Consider the following 15,783-nt stretch of genomic DNA (forward strand, 5'->3'; position numbering starts at 1 on the left):
CAAATTGAACTTACGCAGAGCAGCATTGCGTGCAAGTGCAATCCATGCAATCGCTATTCCTCCATTTTGATCCCAGTGGGTGGAACGTGTTATCCGTTTCGTCCAAACATTGTGTGGACCCTACCAGGTGATCAACATTTTTGATCAAATATATGTTGAATTTCAAATATTAAAAAAATCTTTACCTGGTGGGATGGTTTTAGCGGAACAATAACCATTGGCCAGCGATGGGGCGGCACAAAGAAGAGCAGCTAGAAGTAGGTATGTTCTCTAAAAGGCATCATAAAAATGTTTTTTTTCATTGATGTAAGGTATTTTTTTTTTTTTAAAAATCATGAAACTTACCATTTTTGCAACGAGTGTCATCAGATGCGATCCCTCACAAAAAGCTCCAGTTCCAAAGGATCAAAGTGCAGGACAATGGAGGTAAACATTGGGGTTAAATAGGCCAATGGCGTGGGCGTTTTCCATGGGGTCACCACCACATTGGACAATATTCTAAGTACCAAAAAAAAAAGTGATATTGCAATCACCACAACTGCAGATATTACCAAACTTAAAAGTCTAAATACGGAAGAATCTAAATATCCAAATGGAAACAAAGCAACTTTGCAAAAACATTGCATGACTATTTCTCCACATTAATTGTAAAAAAAATGTATTTCCAATACAAACTAAAAATGAAAGGCTCCCAATATTTTAGTATAATCAGTTACTATTCATATTGCTTGAAAAAAAGAATTAATCTACATTTAAAATTGAAATCATATCATTGGTGTCGTGGCACTTTATAAAATATCCGCCAATTTATTATTGTACAAAAGAATAATAATTATCATCATCATCACAAAGGTGCCCCTGAATTTTTTTTATAATATATATATATATATATATATATATATATATATATATATATATATATATATATATATATATATATATATATATATATATATATATATATATATATATATATATATATATATATATATATATATATATATATATATATATATATATATATATATATATATATTCTATATACCTGCATTTTTGCACTAAAGCAGGTCAGACAAGGTCAGCAACCCTAACCATTTTGTATTTAAATACACCCTAACCCTAACCCTAACCCAAAAAACAGGCCCAATGCGCATCTTTATTGATTTATTTTCCAATGGATGTCATTTGCCAATCACTTTACACAACAGAGAAAATTGGACATGCAATCGATGGGTCATCTTTCTTATGCACGTTGTATCGACACGCCAGTTGGTCAAAAACAGACACGCAGTTATCGGGAAAATCTTTGGGAGTGCTGTACCTGGAGCAAAGAAGCAAAAGGCAAGTCAATATCTCGTCAACAGCCGCTAAATACCTTTTCAAATCTTCAACTTGCACTGTGCAGCATCTGGTGCAACCGCATTCCATGCAGTTACTGTTTAACCAAACGGATCCAACCGGGTGCCATTTATTGTCCACCTCATCAAAGCACTCGGTCGCATCTTCACGGGAACAACAAATGTTTACAATATAATACCATTGTGAAAGAAATATGTCATGCATGTTTTTTTTATACCTTTTTCAAGCGAATAAGCAGTACAAACTGCATTTGAGAACGGTAGCAGGTTAGCTAGCAACAAAGCTAAAGAGACGTCAATTCTCTAACGGTGATTGAAAAAAAAAGACATTTTATTGGTGAGCATGTTTTTTTTGTAGGCGAAACACGGAAGAGAGATTAAAAAATGAAAAAAAAAATGTAAACAAAGCTTACCATATTTGCAACAACTGCCATTGAAGTGAGAGCTGTATTTGTATTGACAGCCAATGTGTCTTTTCCTGTCAGGCCCCGCCTCCTTGGAAACATTTCCTAGAAATTAACTACCCAACTAGCCAAATATGTCAATATTTGCATTCTGGTTGCAAAATAAAAAGGTCAAGGTTTCACATTGATGCTAAAAATGCATGGCTAACAAAATGCAGTGCTACCTCTACTTACAAATCCATTCCACCATGTACCTCTACTTACAAATTTCATCCATTCCACACTGGATTTGTAACTTGAATTTTTCGTAAGTAGAGCAGCATTCACATCTATTGACTTAAAGTGATTTGTTTCTACATATATTAAAGTTTTTCTTATTTTAACGGAGGTTAATATGTGAAAAATCTTCATTTCAGAATAGAAGTTGTTTGAAATATTTCTTTTCCTCATTACGGCGATAAATGAGCAACTTTTAGATGTATTGCCTTAATAAGAATACTTAAAGTAAGTGGAATAATCTTACATATTCATTTTTAACAAGATGGAGAAACTTATTCGAAATAGAAATATTATTTAGTTGTTATAAAATTGCAGTTTATAAAGACATATAGTGGAATTTGCAGTATTCCCTCGATTTCCGCGCTTTATCCATGTTAAGTGAATTTCGGCAAAGTAGCAATAGCGTAACATTTCAAATTTTAATGTGGATGATTTTCTGATCTCTGCTATATGATAAACAAATAAATAAATGCAAAGACAACATTCTGCTGCATGTTTTATTGACTTCCACTTTTGACATTTGTTCTCAAAATCCGTCCCCATTTCCACTTTTGTCGCATTTTTGGGTCACGACTGCATCATTTTCCTACTGAGCCGAAAATTGGACACTCAATAGTAGGATTGTACCTCTTGTGCACCTTGTATTCGCACCTGTATTTGTCAAAGACAGATACGCAGTCCACCGGAAAATGTCGGGGTTCGCTGTACCTGCGTGCGAGGAATAGATGGCGAGCGTGTATTGGACGATGTTAGAAAAAGCGCTTAAAGGTTGGACTTACGATGTGCAGCATTGGGTGCAGGAACAAGTCAAGCAGTCGCTATTTGTCCAAGTGGCTCCAAGTGGGTACCATTTATTATCCGCCTCATCGAAGCAGTGGCTTTGGCCTTGGTGGGTATCGGGTCATTTAAGGGTGGGGAATAAAGCATCAAAATAAAATAATCCATGCTAAAATTAAAGCTAAAATGATACGAGTAAAGGTATTTGTGTTTTTTTTTCATTTTCAGTAGTGGCCCGGTGGACAAGTGGTTATTGCTTGGGGCTCACAGTTCTGGGGTCGAGGGTTTGATCCCAGGTCAGTCCTGCTTTTGTGGTTGGGTGTGTTTCCTTGTGATGCGAGTTTCATTTTCTGTGTCCATTCTGGTTGTCCTTCTCTTGTGTGAGTGAGCCAGGTGTTTGTGATTGTCAGTAATCATAACACTGTATATTTAAAGCCCGTGTTTGAGTGTTTTCTGTCTGCCCAAATGTCGTCTTTGTCAGTATGTGTCTTCTCTTCGTCCAGTAAGTTTGTTTTCTTTGTTATTTTTCCCTAGTTTTAAGTTTGTAAGGGTTTTCTGTTGTGTTTTTATTTCCAACTTAACTTAAACTTAATCATTTTCCATACTGCTTATCCTCACTGGGGTCGCAGAGGGTGCAAGATCCGATGCCACTCCCAATAGGACCAAAATAAAATGGACACCCCTGATTTAAAATGTTCAAAAAACAAATAAGTATTGTCTTTACCTGGTGGATGGATCTTCATATAACAAGCTCCGTTCGTCATTGGCAGCAGGACACAAAAGACCAAAGCCAAAAGAAGGTATCGTCTCTGAGGATGACAACAACAAAAAACATGTTTTCAATGTATTTTGAACAAAAATATAGCTCATTTTTTAAGAAGGAATGCCAATAACAGCCAATTTTTAAAAGACAGCCATAAATTAAACTTACCATTGTTGCAGTTAGCCTCGACAAAAGTAGCCTTTAGCCCAGTCGTGTAAACTAGAACTTTTAGAATGATGAAATAAACCAGGCGAGTCAATCTTTTGTAATCGATACAGTAAACAGTGAAGATGACATTCTGTATGTTTTGGCAGCAACCTCAAGACTTCTTATAAAAGCAATGAATGATTTACTTCACTATCATTCAGTTTTATTGGAAGCTCACTTTTCATCATAAATGTGCTAAATAAGGGGATGACTGTAATTAGTAGAATTGCATTATGTCAAACCAAATTTTTAAAAGAAAAGTGTACATCAAATATTTTATATGCAAAGTATTATTGAAGCATGGAATATTTTTTAAAAATATTCTACAGTTTTTGCAGTTTTAATACTGATCTATTGATCTAACTGGTTACCTACTATTTATTATTATTATATACTATTTTTGCCCTTAACAAAACCAATTCCAACTGACTGAAATCCAGTCCCGGTTTTTCTGCAGCCATTAACGCGCCATAAACCAGGTTGCCAGTTCCGTCATGACCGCAACGTGTCTTCCGTACAAAGTTATAGTGTGCATCGTGCTATCCAATCTGGCAACGCCCCACACACTAAACGAGAGCAAGCTTCCGCGGTTGTCTTTGTCGGTTATGTAACGTGTGTTAATTACGGATAGATAAGTACGCTTTTATGTGTTTTTGGCACGCAAGAAGACATTGAACACTTGCAAGAACATAATGGATCGATAGAAGCAAAGGTGAGCGACGGAAACTGGTTCTTTTAGCTTTTAGCCTGCTGTGCTAACTTTAGCATGCTAGGTCTGCCCAGCCTCAACAGTCGCTTTCTTCAAAGGCTTCCCTGTTCTGCCGCATATTTCCTATTTTGAAACACACGGCAGCCATAGAATGAACCTTTGCGTCGTGATAGACGTTATATTTTCAGTAAAACGCCTATAGAGTTCAGTAAACCTCATTTTGGTGGCGCTGTTACGTGTTTATGAGAGTCATGGGTGGTGTTCATTGAAGACAAAAGCACCTGCAAAGCTTCCGAAAAAGGATTATATCTCAGAAACGTGAAAGGCCATAAACGGACGTAAGGGCGATGTTAATTGTGTGGAGGAACCTTAAACATAATTAGTACGGTTCTACAGTCCTGTCTATTATTAACAATCAGGCATTTACTGTACTTATGCACAGACAACGTCGTCACGGTCACATATAAATGAAGGTAAGTACTGAAATTATTACTAATTCTAGCCCATATATTATTGATGAATATTAAGTCATGTCAATTGTCCATGTTAGTAAGATGTTTTAAATATTTATATTTGAGTACATTTGGAAAAATATGAGAATTGAACTATTAGAACAGATAATAAGACAAACGAGAACGTTGAAAAATGTCAACGAAGAATAGTTTTCTCATTTATGTCTACAAAGGTGAGAATCAAACATATATTTCCTGAATGCTAAATTCCAAAGTAAATAGACGTCGAAGAGCTAATAGTTGTAAAAGAAATATACTTTTTTTTTCTCTGCTGAAAAAAATGAAGCGAAAGCAAAAAATAGCTTTATTTTAGAAAATTATACCTATGGGAAGGTGTTTTCTTCAAAGTTAGGCTTCTGAGAATAAACCAGTAATGGTTGTTTTCTTACTGCAAAACAAAAAAAAAGTAAATCTTACTTTGTCGACGTCTACTGGTGATAAAGAGTATAGCAAGTCATGTGCGTATAAAAGCCATAGCCTTGATTCAGTCGTCTTTTTTTGTTGCAAATATGGTAATTATTAAAAAACTACTAAAATACTTTTCGATTATTGCGGCCAAATCTGGTCGGCAACCACATTTTTTTAATGCCTTGTCCCTCCCCTGTAGCTGTGTGTCAAGCGTGGGAGATTTTGGAGGCCTTCCCGGGGTGCCTTCAATCCCGGTAAGAGGATGTATCGCGGCGGCGGGGATAAGGACTACCAGATCTCCGCACGGAAGATGGGAACGTCCTTGCTCTTCCAGCTGTCGGCTCACGACAGGGAGTTGGACTTGGTTTGTCTGGATCACAGCTACGCCAAACCGTGGAATGCTCACCCGGACGCCAGCAGCGCCAGGCCTACCAGAACGCTATTTGTCACCCCTCGACGGCAGCCCGAAGTCACACAGTGAGTTGGATTAGTATTTTTACGGGCTGGAATGATTAGAATTACTGCGTTAGTTAAAAGTCGAGCAAAATCTTTGCCTCAGATTCCAAGTGTATGCGATATATCGCAATATTACCATGCAAGATTGTCGTATCGATTCAAAATCCGCCCGAATCGATTATTACAGGTGGATTTTGGGTGGAAATATTACCGTTTTGGGTGGAAATAACCAATTTCTGGCTGCATTACTAATCGCGTCCACAAGACGGCAGTAGTCAGCGACCGTGCCCTAACGTAGTGGTTGTGCTTAAACGCACTAGGGGCGCTGTTTCCTAGTTCTAGCCAAACTCAGTAATATTTTACAAAATATATAAGTGGACACTAATGCCCAAAGAAAATTAAGTGTTTTACCTTTTATAAGTTATTTTTGGCTTTTGGCAATGGTCAAGTTAATATTTTGACTTGTCATTTTTTAAAATAGGCTCATAATTGTATGTATTTTTTCATATTTAAAATCCTACATTTCATAAGAAATTGACTTGTTTTTGTTTATTATCGTGGCCATTTCTGGTCTAAATTAACCACGATATTCGAGGGATTACTGTTAAACCATACGGAGGTACTTTTTTGTCCTTTTCGTTCCCAAAAAATAGTATTAATCGTCTTAAAGTGCGGTAATGGGATTCGAACCTCAGATACGAGGCAATACAAACCCCTAGTTTGCCCCATAATGCGCCTCACTTAACCTTCCAACCATTTTTTTTCTGGTTTTGCAGAGAGTCCGAATCTTTCCTGGACGTGGAAACGGTGACACCCACCCCAGTCCCCCTGTACGATAACCACAAAGCTCAGAGCGTGATGAAGGAATGCGAGCGCCACGTCTTGTTTGCTCGCACCGTTGCAGACAGTCCCCAAACTCCCGACGATTGGGAGGAACATATTAACAAGTGAGCCGACATAAAAAAAACAAAAAAAGTCCGTCTCACCATCACTGTCTTTACTAGCGTTTTGTTCTTTCAGGACTATGTGGTCCGGCTCGCAGACTAAACTCTTCAACAAAGTCCTCAAAGCACTTCAGGCTGAAAGATTAGCTCGTTTGGCCAATGAGAATGTAAGTCGTGCATTTCTATCAAGGGTAACTTCTATTTATTTTCTATATCTAACCATTTTCGGATTGATTAGGGCTGCCAATCTGAAGTGATTTCATAGATGCCAAAATTTGTTTTCAATTGGAGTCTAAGCACACTTTTCATACCCCGACTGTATGTTAAGCACACTCGTTGTTGGCATCTCTCCTAGACGTCCAATGAGCCGATATTACGCCGGATAGCTGTGGATAAATGCGCCAGAAAGGTGCGCCACGCCTTAGCCAGCGTCAACTGGGAAACCAAGCTGACGCAGTGGTTGCACACCACGCTGATCGAATCGCTGAGTCTGGCCATGCTCGCCGCCTACTTGGATGTTTTGCAGACTCTCAAAAGCAAGGTAGGTTGGCGTACATGACCCTGTAGAGTCTACACGGCGTCAGACTCGGGTCGGTTCGCTTTGGGCCGCTTTAACGTCAACTTGATTTCACGTGGGCCGGACGGACCATTTTTGGATAGAATATTTAGATTTTTTATTTTTTATAAATGGATTAAAACAAACTGGATTAAAAGCCCTGACTATTCCTTTTTTTAATAGATCTAAAACAATGTTTATTTTAGTTTTTTTAAAATATATTTTTACATTTTACAAAATGATTTTTAAACTAGAAACACAAAAAATTAGTACAAAAATTACAATTATGGATTGAAAGAACTCGATTAAAAGCCCTGAATATTCCAGTTTTTATAGATCTAAAATAATGCTTATTTGAGCTTTTTAATATATTTTTAGATTTTACAAACTGATTTTTGAACTAAAAACAGAAAAAAAATGATTAAAAAATGACAATCATTGATTTAAAAGTGGGAAAATCAAGAAATTTAACATTTACACTCCATTCTAATTTAATCCCAAAACAGAAAGTCGGCACTCGTGATTGACTTTCCCGGGCCGCACAAAATGATTCGCCGGGCCAGATTTGGTCCCCCGGGCCGCAGCTTTGACACCCGTGCCGTAGACGACGCCACGGTGACATACTAATTCTCCTTTTCTCCGAGAAGTTGCCGTCGCTGATCGACAGGATGTTGCTCCCGGCGGCCAAGTCGGGTTCGGCCAGCGCCGAGGCCCTCTCGCTGCTTCTCAAGCGACCGTGGGATCCGGCCGTCGGCGTTTTGTCGCAAAACAAACCGGTACGTTGAAACCCACATTGCCCCCTTTTTTTTGGCTAAATCTTGGCTCCTCCTCCTCCTCTTCGTTTTAGAGCAAACTCCCCGGATCGCCGCTCATCCTGATAGCGCCGTCCAGCCCGACCAACGCGGCCACGTCCACGTCACGGAGGATGAGATTCTGGCAGTCGCAGCTGTCCTGTTTCGGCAAGGTGTCCCATCCATAAAGTAAACCCCAAGTGTCCATTGAGACTAGATTTCCTAAAGGGTGCTGATGAGAGCCGCCTTTTTTTGTCGTCAGGTCATTCCCATACACACTCATATTAGCAGCGGCGCCAATATCGGAATCACACAATGTCTGGAACACATGCTGGGAACCGTTCGAGCAAAGGTCATCGAGGTACAGTTTGTCTCTTTTTCAAGTGCTGTGCTTCATTTATATAATAATAATAATGATAATTGGATATAGGTTTTGTCATCATCATTGACTCGACAAAAGCCTAATTGTCACCATAGAGCCACTGCACCCGTTCGCGCCACCATTTTGGAGATTTTTTTTAATTTTTTTGTCTATTTTCATAACTTATACTTTATATTTCTCTTGGTTTTACTGATTTTTTTAAAAGATCTATTTACCGGTTGGATTTTTTTGATTAATCAGTATAAAATGTTTTTACACTAATACCCTGTTTTTGGTGTTTTTTGAGGGTGGGAACGGATTCATTTGTATGTAGGTAGTTCATTTCTATGGGGAAATTTGATTTAAGATACAAGTAAAGTGACATACGAGCTCGGAACACATTAAGCTCGTATCTCAAGGTTCCGACATTGGTCACAATTTTGCACGTTTTTATTTTTTTAATGGCCCTAACCCTTTACACACGATGGCATATTTAATGATTGTATTTTTAATCCATTTTGATTAAAAATGTTGTGCTTCTCCAATGAATTTCAGGTTCACAGGCACTTTCCTCGCAAACCCATCATCTTGGTCGGTTGGAATACCGGAGCTCTCATCGCTTGTCACGTGAGGCTCGACATTCTATTTTCTCACTTTTTTACGCCCCGTCGGGGGTGCCGGCGTCCTATTAAACGTTGACCACCCACTCGGCAGGTTTCTTTAATGGAGTACCTGGCGGCTGTCGTTTGTCTGGGATTCCCTTTGCTTACGGTCAACGGTCCGAGAGGGGTGAGACTTCAAAATATTTTTCAGACACTTTAATAAAAGTTGCAAATCTCCTCGCCGTTTATATCATTTGTTTTCCACCGGCAGGACGTTGACGACCCGCTGCTGGACATGAAGACCCCGGTGTTGTTTGTCGTCGGGCAGAACGCTCTACAGTGCAGCGTGGAAGGAATGGAAGAATTCCGAGAGAAACTCAGGACCGATAATAGCATGGTTCTGGTGGGCGGGGCCGACGACAACATCAGGTGAGTCGTCGTGGCGGGCGTCCTCCTTTGAGTCGGGTACGATAAAGATTATCTCCACAGAATCCATTCCGCCAAAATGAAATCGGATGGACTGACGCAGACCATGGTGGACCGTTGCATTCAGGTAGGCGCCTTAAAAATGGCCATTTTTACAGAGTTGCCTGGAGTCAAATGTTTTGTTTTCCGTCCGTCGATTGGCAGGACGAGATTGCTGACTTCTTGTCCGGTGTCCTCACCCGGGCCGAGAGCCACGGTCACGGTCCGGGAGATTCCAGGGACATGGAACCCGAAAAGAAAAGGAGGCCGCGACGTGAGCTGCCTTTTGACCTGGAACGTGGGAGGCCGTCCTCTCCCGCACTTAGGCACCCCATCTCGCCCTCAGGTTCAGAGGTAATTTTTAAAGATCTAAAACTATGTTTATTTGAGCTTTTTTTCTATATTTTTTGATTTTACAAAATGATTTTTGAACAAAAAACTAAAATGGATTAAAAAATGAAATTATTAATTTAAAAGGGGGGAAATCAGGAAATTTGATATACATCTATAATCTTCATTTGAATTTGATCCTAAAACAGAAAGTCGGCACTCAGGAATGACTTTCCCGGGCCATATTTGGCCCCCGGGCCGTCACTTTGACACCTGTGATATAGGCTCACGTTCGGGGCACTTTTTCAGACTTGTTTTTTATTCCCTTCAGGATTTATCCAGCGTCTGCAGCAGCCCCACTTCCAGTCCCAAACCCAAGCTGGGTCTCTCTCCGGCGCAGAAATCCAGTCTGATCACGGCCACGCAACTCCTAAAGACCCACATGCAACGCTCGGGCGCCGTGCTTTCACACAAGCAGGCTCAAGGTGAGAAGACAAGACATAACGCACTCAAAAAAAATCCTCCACATATGGACAGAGATTAAAAAACCAAATATTTTTTTGCCATAAACCACTATCTAAAAATCTTGCCCTTTGACATAGACATAAAATGTTGTAGAGAAGTACTCCTGTGGTCACAACATCTTGTGGTGACTGAACTACTCTTGTTTGTCCTTTTCCACCATTTTCCTTCCTTCCTTCCTTCCTTCCTTCCTTCCTTCCTTCCTTCCTTCCTCTGGCCTCTTTTTCCTCTTTCCTGATTCCCGATTCACAGCTCAGTTTGCAGCTTTTATGAAACAAAACATGCTTGTGAGGAAAAACCTTCCTCCTGGTACTCCTCCGTGTATTTTTGGTAAGTGGCTGCTATCCCTCCTCTTTTCTTTCTTTCTTTCTTTCTCTTTCCATTGCCATCGAAGGGTCCAACTCTTCCCCCACTTGATGAAATTAGCTTTATTTTAAAATCCACGCCTATACATGGAGTGGACTCGACTTGGTAACATTGATATATCTTGTACGATTGTGTAGTCACAAGCGACCAGATGGAGGCCACGGAGCGAGATGAAGTCAGGGCCCGCGGCAAGAGGCGACTGACGCCCAGTCCCACCGGGCCGGGGAAACCCTCCAAGCGGGCGGCCAAGATCAAGGTCACCATCCTCTCACAAAACGAGGCGGCGGCGGGGGCGGCGGCGGCTGCCGTCAACCCAGCAGCACACCAAGGTAACCAGTTTTTTGTTTTTATGGATATCAATAAAACTGAAATGTAGAGTTTTAACCATGAATTGATTACCATTTTATAGCAATTGCATGCCTTGAAGTGTTTCACCCTCAAAATGAGTTCTATCAGGGGTCTTCATTTATCGTGAATTAAAAAAAATACTAATTAGCGTTTTTTTCGCTATTATTATTATTTTTAAAGTTCATGAAAATGTGAGAATCCACGTTGAAACTCATCAAACACTTTTGCTACTAGGACTCAGCACTGGAATGGGAATTTTTAAAAAATCTTTTAACACCAATAGATCTCTAACCATATGGCTGACTTCTGCCCTCCTGTGGTATAAATGGTAATTGCATGTCGCAAAGATAGAAGAGAAAGATTTTATTTCATTACCATTTGCCAACTTTTCCCTAATTTCAAGAATTTACCCTGGACAATCAACCCAAACACCCTCCCTAAACTCAGTAAATCCAAAAAAATTTCGTATCCAACATTTTTTTAAGCAACCATTTTGCTAAAGGAGCAAATTTCCAATTGAAATTCTCACCATCGCTACGTCTTCTGCCATCTTGATCCAATTGCATTATTCACCCGATGAATACATGATAATAACAGCTTGGTACCTTTCATTCTTTAATACTATCTCTTTGCAGCGGGCGTTCCCGGAAAGCCAATGGCGGTGACCATGTCGCAGACCGTGAGCGGCGCCATGGAGCTGTCGGGACTTCTCACGGGCCAGCGGTAAGTGAGCGCTTCCCGCGGGCTAGCTTGTATACGGCCAAGTAAGGAGCGGCGGCTTAGCTGCTAACCGCGGCGTATCCCCATATTAGGAGCCTCCCCCAAAAGAAATCTAGTCCTCCGAGCCATGTCGATGAAGAAAAGGGAGCCTTTTTTTTTGACCACAGAGCCAGCAAGCACTTTTTCCAGGTGACTCTTGAGTCGACTGGTGGTTATTGTGTGTCACTGCAGGTGTGCTAGTCTCTCGGAGGTGTCTGGTGCCCTGTCCCCAGGCTCCAGCTCCTTCAGCAACGTGCAGCCTTGCGTGGTGTCAGGGTCGTCCGCGCCAATCCCACCAATCCCGCCAATCTCGCCAATCCCGGCTACCGCCCAAGGTATACTTTGCTCGCCCCGCTCCGTCGCCAGACCACGCCATAGCGCAGCGCTATGGCCTCGCGGCCACCATTTTGTCCGCGTGAGAGAGTGAGTCAGACATGGGCAAACTACGGCCCGCGGGCCACACCCGGCCCGCTAGGCTTTTTAATACGGCCCGCCGACGTTCTCCAATTTTTTTCCCCCCCAACATGGCGCCGTCACGCGGAGTCCAGTGGCAGTAGCTGTGTCCACTCTTATTTGTTTTTTTGTGTTTTACAGCCCCTCTATCTTTTTTTTAAATGACATTTGAATATTTCTTAATACATTCCTTTAATTTGTACTTTAGACTTTTTACTTGAATGATGAGTGATGAGTATGTTAATACTTTAGTCCTTTTTTTCTGTTAATGTACTGTTAACAGATGCACTTTTTTATATGTATCGTATCTTCTGTTCTGACCTGGCCCACCTGTCACATTTATAAAGTCAATGTGGCCCCCGGGCCCAAAAGTTTGCCCACCCACCCCTGTCCCCAAGCCATCGTCGCCGATCGCCTCTCACGCCGTCGTCCCCGATTTCGAACCCCCCCCTTTTGGGACGCGGCGACGCCCGTTTTGAGATCGCGCGGTTTAGGTCGGGGGCGCCGGATTTTGCCTATGTGACAAAGAGAATTTGCCTATGTGTGCACAGCTCCTTCCGCCAGCAGTCTTTTACGAGGCCTAAGTTTCAGTCTTCAGGAGATCGGCACCAAGGCACCTAGCTCGCCCTCGGCGGAAGCCGGCACCGGAAGCTCCCAGGTAGCTATGAACAAGCCTTTACAAATCCAAATATGGATTTGGGTTTTGGTCCTGTGAATGTATTATTGTAAGGGTGTCAGACACTAATTAGACTTGACATGCACAAAAATGCCAAGACGAAACCCCACAACGCAAGATGCGGTCATTTATTTCAAAATAGAGAAAAGATAAACTGATAAAACACTAAACAAAATTTATTTTAACATCACTTAGATAAAATTGACATGGTTACAAGGACTCTGTTTTTCTTCAGGCATCCTGCGGCAAGCCACAGGGTCAAGTCCTGAGCGCCGTCTCCATCCCCGGCGTGGGCAGCGGCGACGGCAACGGTACTCTGGTCCGCACGCTGCCCGTGGTCACCGCGGCGGACGCGGCGGCCAAAACAAACGCCATCCACCAACTGCTCACAAATGGCGGACTGGCCAAACTAGCCAGCACGTTGCCAGGCTTGGCCCACGCCGGCAACCAGAGCGCCGCCGGTATGTCTCCGACTGCCAAAGGGCGACGGCCGCGCTAGCGCCCCCACGCTAGCTCCAATGCTAAAAAAGGCAGCTCCGAACCACCGGGACGGACACATTCAGGCGTAGAGCGCTTTGTTTTTCTTTTTTTGTTGTCCCGTCTTTTGTCGATCTCGCATATTGGAGACGTGAATATTGTTGTCAGCGTTGAGGCTTCCATTTTTGTTTTTCTTTCGCTCACGCCATCTTGTTGTTCTCTAAACGCTCCTCCATTGGATCATCCCCAAATCCTGACCCGTGTTGACAAAACTCGTACCTTTTTTTGTCCCTTTTTTGCAATAAAAACTGGAACCACACTGGTTGTTAAGTTCTTCTTTTCCCCCCGTTTTTGTCTTCAGTTTTTCCCCTTTTCGAAAACATTTCTCAGACTTTCTAGCGACATTGCCATTGCATTTAGTACTGAGCATTTTCATTGTTTGTGTGTGTGTTATCATCAGCCGCCACGTCCATCACACTGATGCTTCGGGGAGCGCCGCCTGCCAGCAAAACGCCATCGCTCAGCCAAACTGGCGAGGCCAAGCTAACTCAGAACACAGTAAAAGGTACGTGTCATTATTTCTTCTTCTTTGACATTACCTAGACCAGACATGGGCAAACTACGGCCCGCGGGCCAGATAACGTATTAACTGGCATATAAGCCGCACCCTTAAAATTGCCTTCAAATGTTTGAATTTTACAATTTCTCACGTATAATGATTCACAATGTTCACCTGATATTTATTCAATCAACCGCAAGACCTTTGATCAGCCTTAACAAATATTGGGGATGTGCTAACATGCTAAATGCTACCAACACATTTATCAAGGATACTCCCAAGTGAGTTTTTCCCGTTTTAGGCAAGATACGGTTTATTTTTTTCTTGAATTTCGTTCATAAACGTCAAAATTATTTTAGTTTAGCGATTTATCTAGTTATCTTTTCTCTATTTTGAAATAAATGACCACATTGGCAGCACTGTCTTGCGTCATGGCGTTTCATATTTGTCACTTTGCATTTCGTCTTTTTATGCGCATATATATAAGCTCTTCAGTAATCTTTTTTTTTTGTCTGACAGATGTGGCTTATATGCGAGTAAATACGGTAAATGCTGATGAAGTGTGTAATTACGATGTACGGGAAGGGGGCAATTATGCTAAGTGAAATGATAGCTAAAAATAGCTTCTTTTTATCAGAGCTTTTGTGCCAGATGCTTTGATGTGAAGACAAATACTTTTAGCAAGTATTTTGTAGTCATTAAAAAATCTTTTAAAAAATCCACTTGTCCAATCATCAAAAAATGTGGAGTACACCCATGTTATTGTTTACTTTATAACTTTTCTTCAGTCAGTTTCTGTTCACCCTGTCTGTTGTCTTGCACTAATGCCCCCCCCCCCTCCTCTTCTAGAAATGACCCAAAAGTGTGAGCGCTCCCCACTGTGACCCCAGGCAGACCCCCACATGGAAGCCGCATAAGTGAGCGGCGCCCCCCGTTGCTCTTTCAACAAGCTATCACCTGCATAGGGTTTGTTCTACTCGCTTGACTTGAGCTTCCGGCAACATGACTGTACAAGTGGACGCTTCAACTAAACTAAAGCTTAATCTACACAAGAATTTAACTCTTAACGGACCTTATTTCCTTGTGTAATCATCTCGCTGCCACACACCCATTCCACATATTGTAAATTTATCCTCACGGCTTTCCATTTCTGTTTTTCTGAAGCTCGTCCAAACAGCAGAGCCCTTGGTTTTTATAATATAATATATATTATAGTATAAAATCTCCTTTTGATGACTCTACGACCCGCATCCCGTCCTTTCCCCCTCCAAATCCCGATCTAATGCTCGAGTGTGTTTACAGTAGCAACGTAAACACGGCCACTCATCTAAACAGACATCCCGTCTTTAATTCCACACGCAGATAACAAGTGCGGAGATTGTTATACCGCTTACATAAGGCACGCTTTGTCAGTTGCTGCTGGTCATGGTGGCATCTAAAAGCCACCATGTCTGAAGACCTCGTCATTTTCCGTCCTAGTCTATCCTCCAGGGGCCTAAAGTATGCCAAAAAACAATGTATTACTTACTAGTACTACATAGTATGTTACATTTCAAATAGGACATTAGCAAGGATGCGAAGGTCCAGCTCTTAAATGTCTTTTTGGAAGTTTTTGGTGTGTTTTTTTTCCCCCAACACAGGTGTGTTCTGTGTACCTGAATTACAAATGTGTACTCCCGTATACAACTCCAAGCATGTGTA

At 41.5% G+C, this 15,783-nt stretch overlaps 1 protein-coding gene and 2 long non-coding RNA genes across 8 annotated transcripts; 1 reads left to right on the plus strand and 2 right to left on the minus strand.

Moving 5' to 3' along the window:
- Nucleotides 1–371: 371 nt before the first annotated feature.
- On the minus strand, nucleotides 372–1,765 carry LOC144195623 (uncharacterized). Its single transcript, XR_013326111.1, has 3 exons — nucleotides 1,577–1,765; nucleotides 1,376–1,502; nucleotides 372–498 (listed from the first exon to the last, which is right to left on the minus strand). It is a non-coding gene; the product is annotated as an uncharacterized LOC144195623 (long non-coding RNA).
- Nucleotides 1,766–2,524: 759 nt separating this feature from the next.
- LOC144195769 (uncharacterized) lies at nucleotides 2,525–3,902 on the minus strand. The gene is made up of 4 exons (XR_013326158.1): nucleotides 3,750–3,902; nucleotides 3,543–3,627; nucleotides 2,821–2,926; nucleotides 2,525–2,749 (listed from the first exon to the last, which is right to left on the minus strand). It is a non-coding gene; the product is annotated as an uncharacterized LOC144195769 (long non-coding RNA).
- Nucleotides 3,903–4,316: 414 nt separating this feature from the next.
- On the plus strand, nucleotides 4,317–14,141 carry kansl3 (KAT8 regulatory NSL complex subunit 3). 6 transcript variants are annotated; one of them, XM_077715595.1, is made up of 22 exons: nucleotides 4,317–4,500; nucleotides 4,940–4,970; nucleotides 5,617–5,894; nucleotides 6,650–6,820; nucleotides 6,894–6,984; nucleotides 7,173–7,358; nucleotides 8,021–8,149; nucleotides 8,221–8,337; nucleotides 8,427–8,525; nucleotides 9,081–9,152; nucleotides 9,240–9,314; nucleotides 9,399–9,556; nucleotides 9,617–9,680; nucleotides 9,758–9,946; nucleotides 10,254–10,407; nucleotides 10,697–10,774; nucleotides 10,948–11,139; nucleotides 11,794–11,881; nucleotides 12,110–12,252; nucleotides 12,922–13,028; nucleotides 13,282–13,507; nucleotides 13,984–14,141. In XM_077715595.1, exons 2-22 carry the CDS (start codon nucleotides 4,965–4,967, stop codon nucleotides 14,124–14,126), a joined length of 2,766 nt encoding a protein of 921 aa, XP_077571721.1. In that variant the 5' UTR covers nucleotides 4,317–4,500; nucleotides 4,940–4,964; the 3' UTR covers nucleotides 14,127–14,141. The 6 variants fall into 6 exon arrangements, with proteins under 6 accessions (XP_077571721.1, XP_077571724.1, XP_077571723.1 ...); XM_077715596.1 differs by lacking the exon at nucleotides 4,317–4,500 and adding an exon at nucleotides 4,522–4,835; XM_077715598.1 differs by lacking the exon at nucleotides 10,697–10,774.
- Nucleotides 14,142–15,783: the final 1,642 nt, after the last annotated feature.

This window comes from Stigmatopora nigra, chromosome 4 (assembly GCF_051989575.1).
Source record: "Stigmatopora nigra isolate UIUO_SnigA chromosome 4, RoL_Snig_1.1, whole genome shotgun sequence".
Classification (NCBI taxonomy): domain Eukaryota; kingdom Metazoa; phylum Chordata; class Actinopteri; order Syngnathiformes; family Syngnathidae; genus Stigmatopora; species Stigmatopora nigra.

What these genes read in the sequence shown, in the direction of transcription:
- kansl3 (XM_077715595.1), top strand. An exon ending in CGGTCAACGGTCCGAGAGGG is followed by an intron (nt 9,315 to 9,398) that starts GTGAGACTTCAA and finishes TTCCACCGGCAG; the next exon opens with GACGTTGACGACCCGCTGCT. An exon ending in AATCCCGGCTACCGCCCAAG is followed by an intron (nt 12,253 to 12,921) that starts GTATACTTTGCT and finishes ATGTGTGCACAG; the next exon opens with CTCCTTCCGCCAGCAGTCTT.